This window comes from Corvus kubaryi, unplaced genomic scaffold (assembly GCF_017639235.1).
Source record: "Corvus kubaryi isolate FWS band 111438036 unplaced genomic scaffold, C.kubaryi_AGA036_p1.0 37383, whole genome shotgun sequence".
Lineage (NCBI taxonomy): Eukaryota > Metazoa > Chordata > Aves > Passeriformes > Corvidae > Corvus > Corvus kubaryi.
In genome coordinates, this window is record NW_024581125.1 from 2,658,893 (window position 1) to 2,685,164 (window position 26,272).

At 42.1% G+C, this 26,272-nt stretch overlaps 1 protein-coding gene across 3 annotated transcripts in view; it reads right to left on the minus strand.

Annotated features, from left to right (window-relative positions):
* Positions 1–26,272, minus strand: part of SPAG16 (sperm associated antigen 16) — a 359,065-nt gene that overhangs the window by 130,611 nt on the left and 202,182 nt on the right. For 2 of the 3 annotated variants that reach the window (XM_042035377.1, XM_042035375.1), the window contains one exon: positions 16,977–17,103. The exons of the other annotated variant lie outside the window; for it this stretch is intronic. In XM_042035377.1, coding sequence (XP_041891311.1) covers positions 16,977–17,103 — 127 coding nt within the window. The remainder of the gene's footprint in view (positions 1–16,976; positions 17,104–26,272) is intronic. 3 annotated transcript variants of the gene reach the window in all.

Genomic DNA, 26,272 nt, shown 5'->3' on the forward strand with positions numbered 1-26,272 from the left:
AACAACATTCCCAAACCCCCTTCTCTCTCAGCAAGATGAAACAGTTCCTGAGTCAGACATGGATCTGACAAGTTCCTAAGATACACAGACATATCTCAAAGTAGATATTACGGTCAAAACCCAAAGAGTTTTAAAAATTAATTCAGAAAAGAAATGATCTGCATTAGACATGCACATCAATAACTCTGCTCCATAGCAATGGTCAGGCATCTTCCAAATTAGATGGTACTTCTTATGCAGAGATCTTCTCTGGGTTCAGTCATTTGAGAGTCATTCAAGAACACTGTTACAAGAATTGTCATAAATAAAAAGCACTACTTCAACAGCATTTACAGCCTGAGCAGGTTAAGCCTCTCTTGAAGTCTGACTCTCCAATGACAATGGAATCGGTGCCCATTTTGCAATGTGGAGCAAAGGAAATCCACTGGCATATGTGGCTGAAAGCTGTGGGAGGAACCCTGACACTGCATTCAAGCAGGGCAGGGCAACCCCAGGTTTCACTCCATCCCTCACACAGTGAGCACTCAGCTCCATTCTTGGACTATTTACATGTGCTTTGCAGGTGAACATTTTCAACACAGGATTTTGATTAGCAAAGAATGAAGTACAACCTAAACTTTGTCTTTTCAGAAAGCAAAAGCAAAAAATTATTTATCTTTTTTAAATGACAAGTGCCTTCTTTGATAAAATGTTTTCATTTGGGTTTGATTACAAACCCCAAACATACTATTTTCATTTTTGCTCATTGTCCTTTCCTGTCTCCCTCATCACTAGGGTCAGCACACACAGTTATCTCCTGATCTGAGAAGTAAAGCTCTTTCATTAATTTTATTGGTTTTATAATTATTCAATTTAAGCCAGAGCTTTCCTGATTACTGAAAGACAGACAAGTCTTTTCTCTTAAATTAGAAAAAATTTAACATAACAAAAATATTTAACAGAAAGAAGCTCAAAAGGAAAGCACATAAAGCCCTTTAAAAATGCACACGACCTGTAACTTGCATTCCAGTTCTGCAAATTTTCATATAAAATTCTAAAATCTCATGGTGTTGCATGGTACAAGACAAGATGGCACAAGAAGCTCTGTGCTACAAGACACCATATTCTGTTCATTTTCTCTTCAGTGAACTGAACTGCAGATAAATGACCCAGAAACCAGCAGGAAATGAGGACATATCACCAATATGAATATTATTTGTTAGAAGACGTAACTCTCTTAACAATACCCGACCCATGACTAATTTCAGGGGGTCAAGGTGATCTTTGCCCTCCACTGTGTAGGGTATTATTCTTCTCCAGAGAAGTTCAGAGGTTAATGAATAAAGTGCCAGCAAAGAAGAAATGAAACTAAGCAAGAAAATGCTTGTTCTTGGTCTCTGCTATAAATAATGCTCTCATTAAAATTCTGCCTTGGAAGAAAGGCAAGTCCATTAGTCTAGAAGCTAATTTTTACTGGCTCCTTAGATGTATGCATATTAAAAATTCAGCGTTTATAATTGCCAGCCATCAACCACCTAGTCAGTGCTGTTCTTGGAGTTTTTAATTATTTACTTCATTTGCATAGACACTCCAATTTATGATCAACCATTTGGTTATCAAGGGACAGTTTTAGTAATTCCTTTTTTGCATTTTTATTTATTCCTTCTGTATCCCCAGCTGAGAGAACCTTTGCCAAGGTAGGTGGCAGTGGGATGGGCTCATCCCCAGCCTCCCAACCTACCGCATGGCCAGGTTCCACGGACACCTGCTGAACACCTGTATCCCACCTTGGAGCATCACAGCAGGGTAAAAGGACAGCCCTCCTACCCAATGCCTTCACCTCCTCTTCCTCACTCAGCTCTTGCTGAAGGCCCTCTCCTGGTTCCTTGGCCCCAGAAGAGGAGGGAGGAGCTCACCCCCGGGAATGCGCTCCCTCTTTGCTGCAGGTGCTCTGGCATGTTGTCCTAAAGCTGTTCTCCTTTGGGATTTTGGTCTGGGGCTCTGTTCTCTTCCTCCCACAGCCTCGCTCTGCTCCCTGAGGATACCCAGTCCTGCCCTCCCTCGGGACCAGCAGCCTCTGCTGTTCCTGCTCCTAAGCAGACGCTCCACGTTTCTCCTCAAAATGCTGCCCGCCCAGTGCCTTGGGCACACAAAAAGGAGAGAAACCCTTGGGAGTTCTCCAGTGGCACAGGAGCTCGCCCCAAGCATGTGCCCTGGGCAGTCCAGCTGAAACTCCTGCTGCCAACACACTCTCCAGCTGGACATTGTCCCCTCAGGGACCACCAGTCCAGGGGCAGCACTGAGTCCCGAAAAACCACCCAATTTTTGGTTAATCCTGAAAAACAACTGAGTTACTGAACTCAAGACATGCTGTCTGTCCTCAGCGTTCCCTGGTGGGCTCCAGCAGCAATGGGAATGATTGATCTGCCATCCTGGTATCCCTGTGTCCTCCCTGGGCACCATGGCTGGCGGCTTTTTGCAGACAGGATACCACGCAGCAAATGTGACGGGGGGGAGCAGCCCTGCCTGGCAGGAAGGGAATTGATTACCAATCCCTCTTTTTGCCAGGAACCATTTCTTTGCTGCAATTCATACTTTTCAACAGCCAGCCTCCAGAAGGCTTTGGGGGAAGCGAGGGCAATGACACCAGAGATTACAAATCAATCACTATTATACAGCCTTTTATTTGGTAGAAGCTTCTGAGCAGAAAAGAGATACCAAAAATATATAATATATCCCAATTTTCTGCTAGCTGTTTCCTTTCCTTAAGCTCTTTTATGCCCTGTTTTTCTCTTGACACCACTGCTTACTTTGCTTTCACATCCATCTTTACTACTTATTTTTCATTTATCCTTCATTTTATCTTTCTATCATCTTTCTCCCTCTTAACCTACACCATCCATAGTTATCTGGGAGGGAAGTATAACATGATCTATCTACACTGTCATCTTCCCTCTTGTTCCATCCCAGATCCCTCTCAAAAGATTTGGCACAGTAGGATCCATGCAATAAGGAGAAATTTTGGGCATGAAATGGGACACCCCTCACTTGTGGGACACTTCTCATCAGGGCAGGAATTTTATGAGGGCCACTATGGGTGCAGCCGGAAGGAATCAGAACACATGGTTACTCCAGAGCTGGGAACAGTCCTGAGCACCCAGCACCCAGCTCTGATTTTACTCACATTTCAGCTTTCTCTCATGATTTAATTTGTGCCCTGTTATTAACAGAAGTGTTGTCAACAAGTATTGACAGTGTGGGAAACAGACCTCTGCTAACAATAAACCTGGTCAAGGAACAGGTCAGTTTAAATAAATCAGTTGACACAAATCTGGTAGATAATACCAGCAGTGCTGAAAAATACCTTTTGGAAAGTTTAGGCTTACTGAATCAAAACAACTTTCTGTTCTAAAATATTAGTAAGCTAAGACTTACGTATATTGTTAGAAACTGAAAAACAGATCAAAATTGTCAAAGGGGAATATCCAAAATTCTGTAGATACTACAGCCTGGTTTTGCAGAACACAGGTTTCCTCCAAGAATTGATACACAGGAAGTTTTAAACCTATTGACTTTTCTTGCTAATCCAATCATCCCAATCTTGCAGATGGCAGGACACAGCTCATGGGGGGTTGCAAGTGCCCGGGTGACCCATTTCATACATCTAATACAAGATAGGGGATCCAAGCTCTATTTCTACAGCTATTCTAGGATAAAATTGTTGACAGAACAAGTCAGCCATCACTGGGCTGCCCAGGCCCTTGGCAGCAGAGCAGCTGCTTTGCCAGGCACTGCACACTCTGAGCTCTGAGCTCTGCCCACCCCAGAAACCCTTCCTGGGCACCTGCACTGAACCCTCCCTGCTCCCCCCAGGGCATGGAGAAAATTTCCACTGGGATGCTACCCTGAATGTGAGAGAAGCTTGCAAAATAAAGATGTTTCCACAGAAATAATTGGGTCAATCAGGTTTTTATGATTAAATTCTCTTCCATCAGATAATTTTCAAACAATGTGAAGAGCGATTTTGTGTTTAGGTCTGTAACATATCCTTAGCCACTATAATTATTTGGAAAACTATATTGTGTTTACTGTATTGATTCAACTATTGGAAATCCTGAGATTGTCACTAAATACTTCTTTTTATTAGGCCATTTCTGAAGTTGAATATTGCTGAAAATAAATAGCAGGCAATTATTTTAATACCTCCTTACTGCACATTACTTATGAAGATTGTTCTAAATTGCTAAAGACAGAACCAATTTATCTAAATAGAGTTATTTAACACCAGTATAGATTAACTTTATATAGTCAGGTAGGCAGGAACCATGGAACTCTTTCCTTTCCTGGTCTTAAATTAAGGAAAAGAGGGCTGCTCCAGAACAAGTCAAAACATCGACTTTTATACCAGAAAGATGTCCTCCATCAAAATCTCTGCAACTTTGGTGATGCTCATAGAGCAGTTTGGTACTATTCAGAAAGTTTATATTTTTTATATATATATATAATATAAGCACCATTGCAATCCATGTTACCTGCACCTAAAGAATTGATCATTTCCTCTAAGCTCATATATACAAGGGAAGAAGATTTACAGAAATGGAAAACAATTTTTTTGGGTGGTTTTCTTTTTGTCTGTGGATGCTGGCAGAAAGCCACTGTTTTTCTGAATGTTTTTTATGCCCCTGTGTTCAGCAGATGTTTATCTAAATAATTTAAATCTGTCTTTTCTGTTTCAGACACATTTAGTATTAAGGAATGATCCCTTAGTAACAGCATACATTAGAAGTTAATTAAGAGGACGTTAAAGAAGAAAGAATTATTTTTTTCATACCCTCAGTAGACATTTATTTCATTTTGGCAGGTTAAAAAATGAGAAAATTTGGAATAAGGTGTGAAAACTGGCAATGCATATTTTTTGGGGAAAGCTTTATTATCCATTTCCTTGCATGCTAATTAGGGAATGCAATCCACTTGCTAATGTTGAGTGAGTAAGAAATGTAAATTGCTCCATTAATTTGTTTAATAACCAAACTCTCAAAAGTGGTAAGTCAGACAGCAGATGGGGGCTGTCCCCACAAACCCAGCCCATTTCTGAACATTACACCAGTACACACAATTTACTGCCTTCTTACTTATCATCAGTGCCAAGTAATGTCTTTATTGTTTTAGATTTAATACACATATTTACTCTTGACTACTTGTAAGTGTTCCTGGGGAGCAAAATATATCTAGAAAAGGTGTGCAGCACCATACTTGTAGACACAAACTTTTGCAGGTGTGTGTTCAGTAGTTATTTAAGTCTACAGCAAGTCACACTCCCCTGGAAACACCAGGGTCTGAATTAAAAGCATTATGTGCATTTTCCTCCAGAAAAAGAGTACTTCTCGGATTAAAAAAAAAATGAAAATGAATACTCTGTAAATTCATAGCAGCTCTTGCAAACCCCATTTTCTAGATTAGAGAAAGACAGGTTTTAGACGGACCCAATTTCACCAAAAAATCTGCCCCTAAACCAAAATTATTCAAATATGTTACACATTTTTTCCCAGAAATAAGGGAAATATTATATTATTTATAATATAAATAAAGCTGCTTAACATTTTTCCCTCACAGTATCTTGCATTGTCTATCCCATTTTCTATGAACCTGACTTTTTATAAACTCCAATTACACTCATAGAAATAAAACTGACACTTATTTGTACTTTTACTGGGTCAAAGAAATTCTATCTGCATTTCCAAATGCAGTGAGTTTCAAGCTCAACTTTCCATCTGAACCAGTAAAACCAGTTGCATGGCACTCCTGGATGGAGCTGGGAAGTGGGACAGCTTTGGCACAGGTCCTGACCACTCCTGCACTTCCATAACTTTTTCCTCAAGCAACTCTTTGTTGCTTTTGCACAAATCTCATATAAACCAGGAGAGATTTAAACCAGAAGTAGGCCTTGGGACAGCTGTATCAACATCCACCACTGAGTAGCCTCCTTTCCTGTGGTTTGCTCTCAGTGCAGAATTGGGCCATTGATGCTGGACCATTGTCACCAGCAGGGGCAGATCATACACACAGGCTTTGTCACGTTGCTGAATTCTGCTTCTTGCCTACCAGCTTTGTCCCAGTGCTTCCAATCTGAGTGAGATGTCTTATTTCTGCAAGGTTATTGCTTCTCAATAAAACGTTTTCTGAGGGGAAAGAAACAATCAGCTGAGTAAGGGACTGGCATGTAAAATACTATCATTTGCAAAACACTGGCCTGAAACCCACTTGGAGGCAGAGAAGCTGGGCTTGAGCCACAGAAAAGGGAAAACAGAAATGCAATAATCACATATTTATTTTTAGAGAAAATGAGAAGCTAAATAAACTGAAAAACCAGTCTTTACCGGTAAATCCTTTCTGTCCTGAAAACCCCGCTGAGCAGAGCAGGAACAGCCAGTTCCCAGGGGATCAACTGGTGGTACCTTTTTGGCAGCTCCTCATTCTGCCTGTGTTGGTGCCAGGACACTTTGAGTCCTGAAACAATTCATTTCAGTAGTGCCACAGTGAACCACTGCCAGGAATCTGAACTTGAGAGACCATGACGCTGCTGCTGAAGATGATTTTTTTACTCTAGGTCTGAAATCACCCTGCAATCAAGAGGGGCTCTGGGACTGCTCTCCTGAAAAGAAGCTCACAGACCTCAGCCTGCCAGGAAAGCAGGACACAAACCATCCAAACATAACATTTGTGAGGGGATTAGTGCACTCACAGTTGGATTTGTCATGGGATGGTGTGGGACACTGGAATTTACGGCAGGGATGAGCAATTGCATGCTGACTGCCTTGATAAATGTGTGTCTTTGAGGTATGTCTAATTGTTCCAAGAAAATAAAGGAGATGCCAGTACACACAGGAGGAGAAAACACGCAGAAGAAATTCTGTGAGCAATCCCAGGGTACTCAGAGGAGAAGCCTGTCCTCAGCTGAAGAGCCTGGCAAATGTCACCGTGCAAGAAAACCTGGCTGTCAACTGCAATGACACAGCAAGTCACACCTCTGACTGGAACACTGTCTCCTTGATGGGAAATTCCAGATGGGCCCAGTGATGGAGACAGATGTCTTTCCTTTGCCTCACATAAATTTCAGCATCCAATTAGCAGTGGATTCTTCGCTGCTGAGGGAGGCACACTCGGGGCTCTCAGGATACCAGAAGGGACAGCTCTCCAGAGTCACTTCTTGCTCTGACAACCTTGCAATTCCAATGCCATGACATCACCTCATCTGCAAGGCAGCAAACCCACATGTGCTCCCATTTCTAGGGGCGATATGAAATCCTGTCAGGATTGTCTCCTGCAACACTTTTAAATACAGCTGTACAACACAAATGCTCCTCGTTGGGTCTCCTCTCCTGCAGCCCATGCCAATGTCTCCCAATCCACATTGATACTGTTCAATACCTGAAGCTCCTTCTCAGGATATCTGTCATATTCTTCATCCCACCTCCACCATTTTAGCAACCAGGTCTGTCTCTCATTTGCATCAAATTAATCCTTTCTACAGAACAACCCAAAAAACCATGAGTGGAGAAAAGATTCCAGAAAGAGAGAACTGAATGTGCTGCATTTTAGCGTATCAGTTGAAACATCTTGATGATCCTTGGAGGTCCCTTCCAACTCAGCATATTCCATGATCTTCAGGTTGTTAGTACAGCACACCAATAAGGCAGGACTCTCCCCTTTTAATGTGCTTTTCTCATGCCCAACACTGCAGTCCAAGGGTGACAGGAGAGATGGAAGAGAGGTGAACTGATATGGTGAAGTGCTATGCCTTCCACTCATGCAAATCCCTGGGGCTGTGAGGAAGACACAAACCACCTCCCAGATTTCCTATCAGTATTGCAATAGACCAACCAGGCTGCCTCTCAACATAAAATAGCCTCAACTACTAAGCATGCTTCTAAATGGGGCAGATGAATTCAGCTGTAATCAAAGGGCTGCATTTTGGCCTTGGACCATAGCATGTGAACACCTCCCTGTGTTGTTGCCTGCAGGGTGCTGGAGCACAGAACTGTTGAACACCTGTGAGTGCCTGGCAGTTCCCTGTACATTAAATATACACCACAAAAATTCCATCCTAAGGGCAACGTTTGAAGTGTGAATTCCCTCTGCAAACCTTCACCATCCATCAGCGCTGCATGGGGTGCTCTACCCAAAACCAGTTTGGCAGCCTACAGCTTTTCCTTCAAAACCAGGGCCTACAGCTATTCTGCACATGACAAAACTGGCTACTTAAGGTTTCTTGAGGCAACAAGAAAATGTTTTTATGCAAATACCTTACAAGGTCTGAAATTCCATTTGTCTGAACACAACACAGCTGAAGTCAACCCAAAGGTCTGCCTGCTTCTCAGTTCAAGCCATTTCCCAGGCAGTATCTTGTTGCTCTTACGAAAAGGACTTGAAGTCCAAAGCAGCCACCCCATAAGGCTGTGGGGAGCCAGACTGGGAATAAATGTATCCACAAGCAGTTAGAAGGGAATAATCTATACAAACACATCGAGTCATCACCAATATTTTGATTCAGTTTTTACCAAAATGAAAACCTAGTCATTGAAAATATCTTACTTACTTCACATTATTGTTAGAAGAAAGGAAATTGATTTGTAAGGTTTGTTGTTTGGGTTTTAATAGATCTTCTGGAGAATGTGAAGCCACAGTCACCATGGCCTTTAACTTCACAGACTAACAGATTTATCTATTTCTCTTACAACCTGAACTGCACAGGAATTTCCCCCCCCCAGTGCCTCATCAAGAAGGGCATTTGGTTTAGAGCAGATGTGTTGAAGCAGAATCCAACTGCAGCCAGCACAACAATCACTACCCAAAGCAACAGTGTTAAGTAGTCTTTTGAAATTTTTCTGGCAAACACCTTCGTGCTGCCCTCCCTGCCACTGTTCACACCTGTAAACATCCATGGACCAACCTGACTGGCTTCTAAACCCTTACTTCTCACACCTATAAAAATAATTATAAAAATAAATGCTCACTGTAGTACAAAGCATTGTTTATGATATTAAACAATAACATAATATTTCCAGTGAAATTCTGTGCTCTTTGGCTGAAGTTTCTGGCTTCTGCCCTGGGCTCTCAGCTGTCCAGAATAGAAACATGCTTTGTATCTTCTACTGCACTTCACACACCAGAGGCCTGGTCTGGAAGAGACGTGTTAATATAATACCAACTAAGTAAATTTAGCCATTATTTTAAATTAATTTAGGTATTGTGTGGTCAGTGGTCATCTGGTAGAAACATTATTACACACATGCACACACCAAATTGCTTTTTTGCTAATGACTCATTTGTTTTATTCCTGCCTCTTTCAAAAAGGCGATTAAGTTGAAAATGACCTTTTCAAGATTGTACTTGTGGACCAATCTTTTCATTTTTAATTACTTACTTTGGTTTAATTGTTACATTAGAAACTATTAAGAAATCAGCCAGCTTCATAATCAATAATTTAATTAGAGTTTTAAGACCAAGAAGTCAATGCAAATGTTATTCTGCAGCCAGGCCTTTCCCAAAGCCTTTGAAAGAACTTTACTCCCATTTTGTTTCAAAGTGACATTGGCGACATAGAAATTAAATTCATCCTTACTGCAGTATATCCTGCCCACACATTATGGATGGACACAGGCAGCTGGTAAGGAGTTCAGATTCAGGTCAATCTTCTCCCTGCCCAGGCAGGAGCACAACCTCCTTCCCTCACTCCATTTCCCTCATTTTCATTTCATCCCGCATTCCCCGAGACCTCACGCCAGGAGCCACACAGTGTTTACTGGAACCCATGGCCAGACTTCCAGTATGTTAAATTTATCTATTTATAGCTCTCTGATTACTACTAATACTCTAAAACAAGCAGCAAGTGAAAACAGATGAAATCTGCCTCAATGGGTGGTGAAGTGTGCCCCCCTTCCCTCCACTGCTTCTCTCCGCCTGCCCTTCGAAGTTTGCAACCTGTCAGTGCCAGTGACCCATCACACGGAGCTGCCAGTGCAGTGGGAATTGCAGGGCCTGCTGCCTGGAATGCAGGTGTCCCTCATTTGTCATTACAGACACGTGGATCACATGGCTCCATCACTCCACAGTGCCTTGCCCAGCAGCAACCCTCTGGCTGAGTGCTGGGAACACCTCCCCATCACCCATTCTGGAGATGAGGGAAACAGCACAGGAATGAAAGGGAGCCTTGAAGCACAGCAGCAGCTTTGGTGAAAGGCACTGAACCCTGTGGGGCTGCAGCAGAGGAGGCAATCCGTGTGCTGGGAGCTTTGGGAGCGGGGCAGCAAACAGGGATTCCAAGACAGGCATGGCTATGCCTTGCTAGGGATGGATCACAGGGCTGCTCCAGCCCAGGGAAAGGCAGTGACGTGAGGAAGGAGCCAAGACACCAGTAAGTCAAAGCCAGGCTGGGCTGCACTGCAAGGAGCCTGGTCTGGAGGGTGCAAACTTTGGAGGAAACTCCTGCAGAGCCCCCAGGGAAACCACAACTGCACAGGAAAGAAAGCATCCAGCTGCAGAGGATCCTGGGGCTCTTGGAACTGGCTTGCCAGGGAATGGTCACAGCCCCAAGGCTGCCAGAGCTCCAGGACTGTTTGGACAACGCTCTCAGGGACAGGGTGGGATTGCTGGGGCTGGTGTTGGCAGAGCCAGGAGTTGGACTGGATGGTCCTCATGGGTCCCTTCCATCTCAGCAGATTCTGTGACTCTCCAGCAGCAGCTTAAATGACTGTGAATATCATGATGGAAAGTGTTACTTTAATCTGACCTCATTGCCATTTATACATTTCACATGAATTGCAAGTCAAGCTGGAGATTTAACACACAGAACTGTCCTGTCTTCTCAAAGATTTCCCCTTGAAATTAAAAATGTAGCTTTTCTTCGTTGTTGGGACAAGACAGAGGAAGACAACTCATTAACGGGCTGAATTCCCACTGGCAAAAGGACTCTGACATCCACTGAACAGGACTGGGCATATCAGTGAATAGCAACAGCTTAATAAAACACTTATTACCTTTTAAGGGCCACTAATTCACCTGGAGCTTTAGAATCATGGAATCATTTAGGTTGGAAAAGACCTTCATGATCATCAAGTCCAACTGTTGAGCTCTGCAGAACAACCTGATCTAAAAGGTTTAGTCTAATTTAAACCTAGTTGAACAGGAGAAAAAAGCCTGTGGGATCAGCTGATGATACAGTTTGTTAAACTGTTGATTTAATGGTTTGATTTTGAAGACAAGACAAAGGACGACCTTTTCCAAAGGAAAGACATAGTTCCAGTCTGAGGGTGATCCTGGGGACAGCAGCCACACAGAGTTTGAAGCACAGTCGTTTTCCTAACTCTCAGGAAGAAGAAAAACCCACAGCAGAACAAAATCAGATATTTTCTTGCTTGCATCTGGGTCAACTGATCCAGGGTGCACTTCTGTGTTCATTATTTGAAATATTTTATTTCAATCTGCCTTTTTTACTGATGTTGTTTTGATACAAAGTCTGAATGTAGCATTTTTAAGAACTACAGTGACCAAATCAAGCTTTTTTCCCCCAATTATTTTTCATAATTAGAAAGAGATCTTGACTTTTTTCCTCAGCCATATTTCTGGTTTTGAAAAAACTGGCACTAACTCTCTAGGAAAGCGTCCCAAACAGATTTAACATAAACCTTTTAAAGTTTTACTTTTGTCTTTTGTGATACTACTTCTGGGAGAAAACATAATCTGCATTCACAACTATTTGTTCTTGATTTCATATTTCACTGTGACTCAAATTCCTTTTCATGTTAAGACAGGGAGTTTTAAAATATGAACCCATAATTTACAAATGCACAGAATCAGGAACACAGAATTTGTTACACTTCATGCCAGGAACTGGACTTATCCTTGCACATCCCTTATTTACAGCTAAATAACTCAATTGCACTGGGAGATTTGCATGGAAGAGCTCTTTGTCTCCAGTACTGACAACTTCAATCTTTGACCTACTTTTGAAGAGGATTGATTTGGACCTTAAACTGCCTGTCAGATGTTTTTTAAATGACCCATCCTGTCTATCCACTCGACTCATGAATTCATTCCTCAGGAGTTCAAAAGAGTTCAAATAAAACTGACAAATCCAATACTCTGAGGAGATTCTGACTGATAATTTTGTGTTAAGGTGTTTACTTGGGGAAAAATCAACTGGAATAGGCCAAAAAGTATAAAGACAACCAGACTGCTTTTCAGAATCACTCCCTTTTGGCTGCTCAGTGCTTTTCTTATACACCTGATCCTTAAATACTCTGTCATTTTTCCTGAATTTGCTTAATGAATGCCCATTCCAAAGGGACACAGGCACAGAACTCCCCACCACAGATAGGCAGAATTCCTGCAGAGATCTGAGTGTTCCCATGTGCTTTAAGTCTACTGACAAAAAGGTTCTGACAAAATCCATATTGAAAAGCAAAACATCTACAAGCTAATTTATATTTCACGAGAAGAAACAAAACTACAGTGACATATGTCAGGGAATTACTAATTTAAAAATTACTCCATAGTGATAAAATAAACACTGGAAAATAAGTGGTCTAAAAGAGAATCTCATTAAAAGAAAATAAATAAAAAAGGTTATCTAAGGAAATGATAAATTTGGAACAATTTCCCTGAATTTAACCAGAAGTTAAGCAGCTTTGAGCTGCAACAGGAACCACAGCACGGCTGTCCCAGGCTGAAGGCATCACAGGGTGGGAGAGGATGGGCTGTATTGTGAAGGAGAAAATTGCAAGGCTGCAGCTTAGATCAGCATCCTTGTAATTATTCTACATCCATATGAAACACACAGGCAGCCAAGTGCTCATCATTAAAATGCTGCAGCACAGCTGGAAACCTCAGCCAACAGCTCAGAAACTGCCCTGTGCATGGATTTATTTATTCTCTGGTAGGACATGGAGTGCAAAGCCCTTAGAAATGGCCATTGTCCTCAAATGACCCATGTGCCTTCAGCCAGAGCTCTTTTACAAAGGCAAAAATGCAAATGCCCACCCCCAAATTCTTGGGGTTTACTCTGCTATTTCTTTGGATGCACAGATGGATCATTTTGGGACCTCTGTGGGGCGGATCATGAAAAGCCAAGGAGAACAGAGCAGGCAGAACCTCGATTTAACACTCTCAGCACGTGGTGCTGGGGTTGCTGAGTGTTGCTGCTTCACCTACCAGGTGGGACATCCATTTGGGTTTCCCTGCTGTTTCCCACAGACCTAATTGTGTGGGAACTCTATCAAACTCAGCTAATGTTCAAGAGCCATTAGCAGACCTTGATAAGCAGATGGTGGAGCACAGAAGCTGCAATTTATTAGCAACTACTGCTCTAAAAAGGGCTGTGTCTGAGAACCTCTTTTATCCAATGCCACATTTGAAGACAAAACGCTGCCCTGCAGAAGCCCCCAGCAGCCTCTCCCTCTTTTCCCTGACTGCTTCTTCCTAATGAATTCCTCTGGGTGTGGTGCAGCCCTAGAGCCCCAGCCTGCCCTGCTGTATGGAGTGTGGTGCCCCACACTCAGGAACCATTCCCAGGGGCTGAGAGATCCAGTTTCTCCAGAGCCATCCACAGATCTCCCTGCAGGAGCATGAAAGGAGGCTCTGCCTGCATTCCCACTGCCCTCCCTCGCTCTGGGGCAGGGGAAACTGCGGGAGTCTCTGAGGAGGAAAATGGCCAGAGCCAGGTCATCACTGGGAGCCTCTTGCTGCTGTTCAGGCAGGATTGTGGGCAATTTCATTCTGTTTTTTCCCTTTTTCCTATGAGATTGGTGCCTGCATTATTCATCAAGGATCACACTACCTTGGAGCTTCTAACTTTTGATTCTGCTGTTCAGCCCACAAATTACTGACAAGGACACAATCTGATGTGCAGAGCCAGAACTGGCATCTGGTCACTGTTCTGCTGTGCTGCCTTACCCCTGCTCAAGTCATCTTTGACCCAAATATGAAAAAGTTGACATCTTGATGCCTTCCTGCCTGAATGTCAGAGGTATTAGTTTGATAGTGGGGTGGGAATGGGGTCCTTTTATTTGTGTTATGCAGCAATCTTCTGCAAAAGGAATGCAGAAAAAACAGGTCTTATCTTAAATCACTGAGCTGCCCTGCATAAAGAAACATATCCCAGATAACTGAAATACTAACTTGAATATCAGTGAGCAGTAGAGACCAAAATGGACAAGAATTATCAAACACTATCTCAAATGCTTGTTATTTCACGAAATTGAACAGAAAAAGAGCACTGTATGACTATGACTTTTTACAGAGCTCTGTGTGTGCTGAACTTCGTTCACAAGAACAGGGTCACTGACGTGAATGGGCCTGTCCCATTAAGGACACACAGAATTCTTCCCAAATCCTGGTTGGACACAATTCTCAGGGCTTTACTACTGGAAGCTGCCTTTTAAATTACAGTCTCTCCACAACGTTTTCAAAAATGAAATATCCAGTTATAGAATCTGACATTTCAAAAGTCAGAAAGTAGATGAGATAGTTACTAAATCAATACATTTCAAACATGTAGAATGAAAAATGTGAGTCCTTCTTTCCCCCCTTCTATTTAATTATTTAAGTGTATAAATATTTGGTATCTCATCTGTCTGAAAAAAGAGCAGAGGTTCAGCCTGGCTCAAATGGTGTTGAGACAGATGTGAGCAGCCCCAAGCAATGGCTCCTGAGGCTGTGGGAGATGCAGAGGAGTGGCAGGTCCCTCATCGTGGGAGGAATTAACCCAGGCAGGGGAACTTGTACTCAGGGGGCAGGGGCTCTTTTGCACCTCTCACATTCATCACTAGACACACCTTGCAATTCACAGTGGAGACGCTTTCCCTGATGTATCGGCGAGGAAATGTTCTGGTGAAAAGCCAGAACATGCTTGCCTTTCTATGAAACTGGCACAAAGAGGAATAAATTCTGCAGCTTATCTTGGCACCAGAGCCATCAGCTTCACTGGCAAGAAATTCCCACCAGCGAACTGCAGCCTGGGTCTCCACATCTGATCTACTGCATATCTGGCACAACACGAGCATGGTTCCTGTCCAAATCCAACACCAAATCCGTAATTCTCCCTCAGTGTTTGGAAAGAGCCACAAGTGCAATTAATCTCTCTCTGTTCTCATTTTCCTATAGGCAACGTATCTTAGGTTTAAAATAAGAGTCAATGTGATGTAGATTTTTTTTTGAACCACTGGATGGATCTCACTTTCTGTTACCCAGGAAAAAAAATAAAGAGGAAAAAGTAATACCCTGCATTTCCAAAGTCTGCAGGCTGCCTTAGAGTTCAGGCTTAGTAATTACAAAGATTTATGTCCCATCCTGCCCCAAATGCAGAGCTCATTGTCCATTCAACTTAACACTGCTCTGACTTACAGTTCTCTGTATCCATTATCCTTAATAATAAAGAGCTGACTGCACTTAATGATTGAAGAGCAAGATGTGATTAGCAATAGGAATCTGATTTATGAGAAAACAAACCTGAGCGTGGTTTTCATGTTTCATTAAAAGTATCTTAAATGTACTCCTTACTGCTAATTGATCTCACAGAGGTGAGAATATACTCTATTCCCAATTAATGGGACCAAATAATTCTTCTTCTTTCTGGAGGGAACATTTAACATCATTCAGCATTTAGAGGGAGGTGGAATCTTCACAGGGATTTCTCCACCTCAAGTGATGTTTCACTGTGGGCATTTATCCCAAATCTGCAAGATTTCCCACTGAACATGGAAAAACTTCAACAGCATAAATACACAACAAAATGCCATATACAACATTTTCTTTTCACAAAAGGTCTTTCCTATCTCAGCAAAATTACTCAAACTTGAATAACAATATTGGTGAGCAAATATAGAGGCTTTTTCCTTATGTTTGTCAAAGGAAAACTCCTTGATGACTCTGTTAATTTACTATGAGCAGGAGATTACCGAGATATTTGCAAGATAAAGTTCCTTGCAGGATTTATTGAAAACAAAACAAAGCAGAAATCTATTTTTCCATTAAGCATTTCACTTTTGTTTGTATTTCAATACTTTTCCCCCTCTTTTTGAATTATTCATATTTGGGTATCAAATATTCCTACAAACCAATGCATTTAGGGATAATGAGTCTTGACTAGTTTCATTTTAACTCACTGTGCTTTCTGACCAGGATTATTATTATTATTATTATTACTATTATTATTATTATTATGAAATGACCTTCTGTTCAGTCTGTTTCTATGATCCATAAATAGCAATTAACTAATGAGCATCTCAAGTACTCCACCATCATTTCCACGGCAGTTTTTCCTACCCTGTGTTTGTGTATCTCTGATGACAACACCATTTAATCCACAGCAATAGCTCTGCCTGCTTCCTCTCAAATCCCTTCCATGAATACAACCCTCTTCCTTCACTTGAGGCTGCAGTCTTGTACCTTTCCACTGCCTGAGAAATGCAGAGTGGCTGTAACACCAACTGAAGGAACAATTTGAGAACTTCTAAAGTTGCTCCATACCAGAGAAACAGCAATAATTATTAGATTTTCTGATGACAGAGGAAAAAAATTCCTCTTGCCTTGTTCTCACATTCTACTCGAAGAGGATTTGCATATTTGGTGTGCGAAGCAGCAGGGACAAATACACTCTCCAGTGTACTCAATGCATTTTTACCTATTCCAAAGAAAGAAGGTAGAGAACAGCAAAGGAAGAGACACAGAGTTTCTGTCACTACCTGCAGTGATTTATTACGGAGAAAATAACACTTATTCCCTGAGGAATCAGCAGAGTTCAGGAGGAGGGAAGATCCCTTCTGGAGGAAGTGGTATATGGTGTCATTTTTGGTCAGAAGGTAACAACTGTGTTAGTGAATATTTTACTGCCACATCACCCTTACTTTCTGTTTCGATTTCACACTGGGTCTCATCTTCCTCATGTCACATACGTCACTATTTGCTTGAATTCAAGGAAGACCAAGGCAAAGCCTGCTTACCATTCTGACATCCCAGAGAGACAAGGTCTTGTCAGCAGAGCTGGTGAGCGCGGTGCTGGAGAAGGGCAGGAACTCGATGCTGTTGACTGACTCCTTGTGGCCACGCAGGGTGTATCTGCACCTCTCACTGCAGAAGAGAACCGGAATGCAGTACCCGCCACGCAGGGCAGTATGAACAACACACAACTTTAGGGTAAATGAAGAACACATTTCATGCATCTCCCCAGCTACTCTCTAGAAAAATGACCATTGACAGTGATTCCTCATGCAAGCACTGAACCAAGGAAACAGTTACAAAACCCAACCTATTGCTGTTCGCTTCCCAGTAATGAAAGCTGGAGCAGGAAGGTACAAAGAAATGAGAGGTGAGTTTTAAAAGACTGAATCCTAAGCAGCAACAATGAAAGCACCACTTTGTGTTCCCTGGGTGCATCCTCAAAAACTTTGTTGATGCAGAACTAAAAGGGAACGTGGATGAAAAGGTAGGATACCATTTCCTTTTTAAGGATATCAAATTCCTTCTTTTCAAAGGGTCTGAGAGATCTATTGGAACATGCCCACGTGCACCCTGAAGAAAGCCAGTGAGTGCTGGCAACCTGGTTTTCCTCTCAAGGTCCGTGAAAAGGCTCAGAGAAAGCAACTGATGCCTGGGAGCTCTTCACTGAGGGTGAAGTCTTGTCCCTGTGGACACCTAAAACCCTCTTCACTGAAGGAGAGGTCTCTGGCTATGGATGAACCATAGCACTGGCCATTGTAAGCTCCAAATTCTTAAAGCAGAGGTGAGGGAACAGAGGTTCACCCCAACAGTCGAGGTGTTCATCATGAAGTGACAACAGCTCAGATGGAATTACCTGTGAAGTGGTTCTGAAAGTTCTTTCAAGGCTGAGGACAGCCAGCCACTACACCTTCTGCCAGATGAGCAGCTGTGGAGTACCACTGGAGAGCTTCTGGGTTGACTTTCTCACCTCGTTGCTTTGTTTTCTTTGAATGAGTTAATTTCTAAGACAACACTATTGGTCCTTCTCAGGTGAGGGGACGGACCTGATGTAGATGGACCTCAAGACAGGAAGCTTTTCCCATTGTAGGAAACTGGACACAACCACGATGACACTGCTGTGGAGAATCAGTTCTCTCACCAAACAGCCTGACCATGGCTGTACAGCTGTAATCTCGTGGAAGCTTTTTGGGTTTTGCTTTGCCTTCTATGTACATACCAGAGCAGAATGTTCCTTACCGAGGAGAACGAAGAGCCCAAGGATGCCCCATCCAGACAACACAGAAGGTGACAGACAAATCTGGGATTACTTAAACTCAGCAGACTGGCAAAGGCTTAACTCCTTCAGGAGCATGTCAATAGGGGGGACAATTGAAATGATCCAGGATCCATCGCTCATTATTACTCAAGGGTATCACTCCATGATTTCTTTAGATATACGTAAAACGTAAATGTGCAGTATTTGTATTGTTATATCCTGTGCAAACACACAGATAGGGGAACATACTGTGGAAAAAACTAATCAATGTAAACTCAGTAGCAGTTCTATCCTCTTTGTTCAGCTGAGTCAAAAATAGTATGAAAAAGTAAAAGCCAACAACTCATCATAAATTACTGCAGCTTTCAGTGACAGCTTAGAATTTTATTCCTTGCTCATGTGATTCTGACAGTAGAAACACACCTCCCTGAGCTGGCTGCTGAATATATCACTGGGGCTTGCAAATTAGATTACTGGGTGGCTCTTAACAGAGAAATTTCTTACAATATTTATTAAGGAAGCTGTCAGCAGGGGGGAATTAAAGATGTGATTTTTCTTCCTTTTTTTTTCCCTGCCTGTATGTCCCCAGAAGACTCTCAGAGCTCTTGCAGGTTCTTTATCACCAGCACAGGAGAGCAGTGTCTGCAGTGAGGTGCAGGCCAGGAGAGCTGCAAGTTTGGATGGACACTCCCTTGAGCACGGATCTAACACAGGCACTCCTCAGATCTGTTTTAGTGCCTCTCCATTTCCCAGACTGGAATGATATCCTGTGCTGAGCACCACACCTGTCCCCACAAAGGGAGAGCAGAAGGGAGATAAGCAGCTTCTGAGCAGAAATATTATCCAGGAAATAGATTTCAAAGAAATATTAGATTCCACTGGCATCATTTTACAGAATCTATGTTTTTCTATTATAAGTAATACATTATACCACCCAGTGTTATCTGTTATGTAGCCTACATGTGTTATTTTATCACGAGGACTCATTTTAAACTAGACATAAAGTGTTTGGCTGTTGGAACTCGGTGCACAAGGTATCTGATATTCACGATCACTTGATATACGACAGTAAAATAACTTCAATAACATAATTCTTTTGTCTCACAGTCTTATGGCAATGTTTTACACCACAAAATATGCCTGTTCCATCTCAGATATTACACTTTTATGTGTGCCTAGGTATGCCATTTTTTAACGGTGCCCAATGATTTCCTGTTTGCCTGTTCCACTGTAGAGGCTCTGAGCTGCTGAACAGTTTCTGACAAGCAAAATCCTGCTGCATTTTTTGGTGGGCACTCAGCATTTTGGAAACACAGACAGCTTTCCATACCACAGTGTGAGAGTGGTTCCATTGGAAGAAAGGGGATATTTTCCTGTAATAACAGGGTGTGTCTATGCCCTCTTCAAAGGCTGGGGGAGAACAATGTCTTCAACCTGCTTGACCAGGCCTGGGGTGAAAGAACACAGGAAAAGGAAGGAAGGTAAAGGAAAAAAAAAGGTATTTTGTTTGTCAGGCACTGATGAAAGATCTGGACCATCTCAGGCAGCCAGGCTGCAAGAACAGGCTTGTGAGAGATTAATTAGGTGCCAAAGCAGGAAGGCCCATTCAGCATCCCTTAGCAAGGTGAAAATGGACTAAAGTGATGGACCATGACAGCAGCAGAAGGGAAGGAAATGATTTGCACTTTTCCATCAGGAACACAAACACCCAGCCCTGATGCAGCCTCTCTCCTTCCCACTTCCCTATCACTGCACACTGATGAGCTCTGGCTCTTGAGATCTCATTTACCACTCTGGTAACTGACTGACTGAATATTGCTGAGAACCTTCCCCCCGTGCTACATAAAATAAACTCATCTTTCCTTCCAGCTGAGACATAATTTCAGCAAGATTGTCTTGTACCAGCTATCTTCTCTTTGGAAAGGGCAACTATTTATCTAGATGTTCTTTTTCCACAAAAAAATAAGTTGATATGAAGGGTAGAGTATCACCCTGTTTTTTCATGGAAGCTCATGTTTCTACCCTTGGTACAAGTTTATCTACATTAGAATAAATCTGTAGCTGCATTCACTGTCTGAGGGTTTTTCTCACTGTGAACACAGAGCCTCATGGCTATAAGGCTCACAACCTCTGAGTATCCTCGTTCCAAAGACAGAGGGGATCATGTATGAACAGCAGGTTAGACACTTGCACAACTCTTGATGCCTCAAGAGGCTCTCAGTAAATGATGCCACAGGAGAAATGCTGCTCAGTAGCTCAGTATTTTGCAGATTGGATTCTAAACCTCACTCAAGACACCAGTCCAACCCTCATCCTTTCCCTGTGTTAGTACAGGACTAATTATCCTCAGTGTTCTCTTTTTCTCTGCAGAATCAATTCCTCTCCCTTAAATTCAGGTGAGGTAATGATGTCCATCAATCAATCAGCCTTCATTCTACTGCACCAGGTTTGGATGTTTCCTAAGGGTTTCAAACAAACATGGACAGATACTTATCCAGAAGCACACCTATTCCAGGAATGGTGGCTCAATTAGCCATACCAATATTGATATCATTATCTTAACAGATTGGAAAGATTTTATTTTTAGAGACTTCTTTTTTGAAAACCACATTCTGGAATGGCTCATTCAAATTCCAAAGGGCTTTCAGTAAAACTGCATTGAAAACAGAAGATATGAAACATTTCCACTTACATAAGACATCCATGAATATTCCCAGGCTCTGCACTAATTTAAAACAGCAGCCAAAAAATGCACCAGTCAGATATTCCATTGACTGTGCAGAAATTAAAAGGAAATACAGGTAGTGGGTAGATTCCTCTTTCCCTGCATACTTTCCCAGTAAAACTCAGGAAGAGCAGAGCAGTGCCCAGCCTGCCCTCACTTCCAGACATGCAGCAAACCATAGCCACGAGGCAGATGTGACATGTGGCCAATTCTTCTGCTACTTAAGTGTTTCAAAAAACCACCCCATGCATGCATGCTGGCAATCCTATGAAATCAGGATGTTTTTGCCCCCTTTCTTGTAATTTTTTTTTTTTAAGCATGTGGGTTCTATGTCAGCTCTAGTTGGAAAAATTGGGGCAGGAGGGTGACACCATTTCAGTGAGTACTTAGGTAGTCGTAATTAGTTATTTTATTTCTGTGCCATATTGAATCTCAGTTCAAGCATGGTAATTAAAACTACCTATAGAGCCAATCAAAATTAATGAGAGGAGTCCATGCCTCTCCCAACCACCCTTTTCCATGCCTTCAGAGGAATTCATTAAATGCACAGACACTCCCAAACTGTACTATCTTTCCCAAAAACTGCTCTCTCAAATCATCCCATGGAGGGAACACTAAACTAAACTCTCTCTCATGTCTATTGAGAATCATTCTCCTGTGTGACCTGCAATCACAATTTTCGGGGTAAGTTACACCAGAAAGTGACCTGCTGTGAAGGTGGACACAGCATTTCTGAGGAAGATTTGTAAGGACACACCACAACCAGCCTCCAGTGCTCTTACTGGGCTGTAATTGTAACAGTGAAAAGGAGAATCTTTTTAACAAAACCAAATTCTATCACTTTCTCATCATAAGGCTCTACCTCCAAAATGGGTTTAAATTCGGCATACGACTTTCCCAGCCAAGATCAATGGCCAAGGATAGCAAATGGGCTGGCTTAAGACATTAAAATGCCAGCTTGGTTTATGCTGTTATAAATGCATCCTATCATGTCTTTACATTTTATGACCTCTATTTTATTTCTAGGTAGCTTCACATATGACACATCCAATTATTCATGTCAAGAATGTAAAACCACCCGTATTTCAGTAAAAATGTGCCTGCCATCATTTATGACAGTGATTTTTTTTTGACCCATTATTTCACTAAATGTAACACATTTTCTGAGACATTGACATGTGAGGACACTTACTCTGTAAAGTACATTTGTCTCTGAAAAGATACATGACAGTATGATGCTGTCAATATGAAACACTTTGTTCAATTATTACTTATCTTCAATAAAATGGAGCTCTCTTCCAATTGTGAACATTCATTGTGCCCTCTTTCAAACCAGTGTTTGACACTTGGAAAAAAACAGTGCTAAAGGAGATGTTACTGCAGTTTCTGTGACAATGCAAACATTTCTCCTCCAGTATTTAGAAACATTTAGAAAGAAAATACAAATTTAATCCTTTTCTGTGTAATTTATCTTCATATTTAACACCTGTGGAACGTTTTAATCTCTGCAATCTGAGTGCTCTGCAAAACAAGGAGCAATCCCCTGATTTAAACAAAGTTCCAAGTCAGGGTTTCTCTGGATCAATCTGCAGAGCTACTCATGAGTTACTCAACCTGGCGAAATCTGGTGTCAGATAATTTTAATTTTTACACTTTTTAAGTTCACTCTGAGCAGAAGCAGGATTAAGTATTAAACCCTGCTGTCATCACTCCCATCAGGGGCTGCTTTGAGCTCGGGCACGAAGGGCTGAACCGCCCATGCACCGTGAGCATGTCCCACTCCTGCTGGAAGCAGCAGAAGCTGTGCCACTGATGTCAGGAGGAGCAGGATTAGATCCAGGTCTATCACCACAGGAGCCTGACAGCTCACACTTTGCTCTGGTGCACAGTAAATTGAGCATGTAAAAGGAAACTGATCTCTGAAGAGGGATGGATTTAACTGGTAAGTGCAAGGGGGCGATTTTTCCCCTTCCTCTGTCCTTGTCTTCCTCCTTCTGCCAAAAGCAAAGCAAAAGCTTCCCAACTAGGAAGGCTGAGCCAAGGAAGAAAGAACCCCAATGATATAAATGTTTTATTAGTGTTTTCTAGGTATATAAACAAACATTACTCATCTGACTCGGCACGTTTGTAAGTCTGCTATAAAATCCTGTAACATCCTTTTCTCAGACCTCCTTGAAAACAATTGTACTGTTAAAACACAGAGGTTCTGAATAGGATCAAATTGTGTCCTTCCACTGACAGGACATAAGTCAACGTCAGCAGTTACATTTTTGTCTTGCTTGGTAAGTTTTGAAAGGCTGCAGCAGTTTATTTTTGAGTGCAGATTTCCTCTCTGAGATCAAGCAAGGCTCTTTCCCCCTCCCTTTATGGCAGCCAAACTGAGCACGGCAGCTTTCCTTTAACACCAGTTTGTAAAGACTCAACACAACCCTCAGCAGCCCTGCCTCAGCTCCTGCTGAAAACAGCAATAAAAGCCACCAGGATTTAGCAGGCAAAGAGATTCCACCTGCTGCAAGAGGCAACTGCAGTCCCAACCCTCTCCTGGCCCTGCTGGTGTAAGGAACACCCTGAGCTTTGTGCTCACACAGGATGCACCTACACCTCCAGGTACCCCCCCCAGTCTGCTCCAAATTTGTCTCACACATATTGCAAGCCCCACTTTTAGCAAAGCTCTAAGAGAAGACTGAAAGGCAGTGCCTGGGCATGACAGTCCTTAAATGTGGGTCTTGTTTGATGAGGTGTGAGCACACTGAGTGCTCCCAGCCCAGCCCAGCCCAGCCCCACGCACTGTGGGGTTCACTCTTGAGAGCACCTCACGAGTGTTAAAGCCTTGCCAGAGCACGGAGGTGGCCCAAAGCACCTCAGTGTGGCCATAAGCTTGTCTCATCCTTCCCTTCCCTCTCCACATGCTCCCATTCTGTGATGCCCCCTCCACACCCTCCTACTCCTGAGGCATTCGTGTGCTGTTAACAAGATACTCTGTCAACAGCAACACCCAAACGGGACAGGAAAGCTATTTTATTGTGTTGGAAATTCATTTCATCTCCAGGGACCTTGCCTCCTTACATATTTTGCTGTTCTAAAAATTACTTCGTCCCATTTCTATAACTTGAAAGAGCCTCTTTGGCAAATAATACACAGAAAGGGAAAATTGAACATACCTGAGAACAAAAAAATACAAAAAAGCACACACAGAACAGAAAAAGAGGGCAATGCATTACATTAAATGAAGTCTGATAGCTTGAACTTCAGATTCAGTGAGGTCTAATAGTGAGGGACATTTGGCAAAATTTCCCTAATAAATTTATAATTAACCAGCAGAAAGCAATGCTCCAGTCAGATTTCTATTCTGCAGTGAAATTAGATAACAGCCAAATAAGCACAGTACTTGAAAGAGAGTTCTGTGAATGCAGGAGAAAGGCTGCAAAACTTCATGCCTTACCTTTGGGATTAGAGTGCTTATTTGACTCAATTCCTGATAATTTATGTAACACAGTATGTATTACTGGAAAAGTAGCCAATTAAAACACTGTATTTATTTTTCTGGCAGAGCTCTACTGTGTGTATTTAAGCAGAAGCTGTGTGTTTATTGAGCCTGTGGAAACTCCCACTACTAGGCAGACACTGATCTACTGACTACAAAGATGCAGCACTGAGTTAAAAAATACTGTCAGAGAAAAAAGCCCAAAGTTTTGAGACCATCACTCGTGGCTGTGGTGTTGGACACTGACCTGGCTGCCTGATGCCAGCCTGGGAAATAACAAGAATCTTATTTTTTACCATGTTTCTGTATCAAATGCACAGAGATAGTGGTAGGGTGGGCTTTACAAAACAAAGACTCTCCCTGGTTGCCATGGCTGGTTAGAACTCTCTAGCACAAACAGACAAAAAAGAAATATAATCAATTACCTTTTGGTGCTTGATTGATTCCAAAACTACTCAAACTCAGGATCTGTTTAGATAAACATTGAGAATACTAAATATGATTGACAATAGCTTTTTATGTTTTTGTAAGCGAAAAGCTGAAGTTACTGAATTAATAATATTCTACTTAGGCTTTCATTAGAAGGCATGAAAACTTTGCCAATAATCTGTCTCCTTTTTTATTGGCTTGAAACATGAATAATGAATCTGCTCATTATTGAAGATTTAGCCTCTTAATGTCTTACATTTGTTTGAACAAATGAAGTGTTCCATGAGAAGTATTATTGTTTGTATTATTTTCTGATTCCAGATAAAGGGGTTTTGGTGTAAAGCTTTAATTATTTTTTAAAAGGAAAGAGAAAACAGTAAGACATAAAATCTCTACTTAAGAATGGTTTATGGTCTTTTTGTAAGATTGTAATATATTCTTCATTCCCTTGTACTATGTAGGCTTGGCTGTACCATGTCAAGATATCTTTAAAATCTCACTGTTCAACACCTGATTGTTGGCAGCACAGGGCATGTTCCAGCTCCTGGTGAGAGCTGTTGCAAAAGCTCACTTTCCACTGAAATTGGGCTCTAAATCAATTTTGATAACTTATTTCAGCAACTTTAGTTTGAAGAGAAGTGTTAACTTACAATCCAAATTTTTCAGAAGTGAGATGCATTTTCATATGTTTCGAATTTGGGTTATGTTTCATTTGACAAGGATTGCTCTTCCCCAAGGTTAGAGTTCGGTCAACAAAAATTACTTTGAAAGTCATGGAATAGAAGAAGATTTAGGCTTTTATATCCAAAATGTAGATCTGAAGTACCTTTTTCACCAGTTTGGGTGAAACAGACCCTGTTTACAAGGTCTTGCTTGTAACCGTGTATAAAAGAGTTATGTCAGGGAAAGATCCAAAGTAATCCTGAGTAAATTAGCAATTCTCACCCCAGCAGCCAGTCAGCAATGATACATTTGTTAACACTAATGGGAATGTTCTGGGCATTCCCAGAACACCTGTAACACACCAGTGGGCTCTGGACCCACACTGGGACCCACTCTGAGCACTACGCAGGAGTACACACCCTACATTCCATATTTCAAAATCCAGGTTTCCTCTGCCTCAGGAAAATCACCACCCACGTATCAAACCATCCGTTTGTGGCTACGGCTTCTAACTTTTCCATCAAGTGTATCTGCATGCAGAACATAAATTCCATCAGCCAGAGGAAAAGCTTTGTGCAGCCCGGTGCTTCCAGCACTCAGAGCGACAGGATCTGAAGTGGTTCCCCTCCAGGGACAGCTCTTGTATTTCTATTATTGAATAAAATGCTGCTTCAGTCCTTTGGCCAGGAACTAGGACACAAACTTCTCTGCCTTCAAAATGCCTGTGTCTCCCTTGCAACAC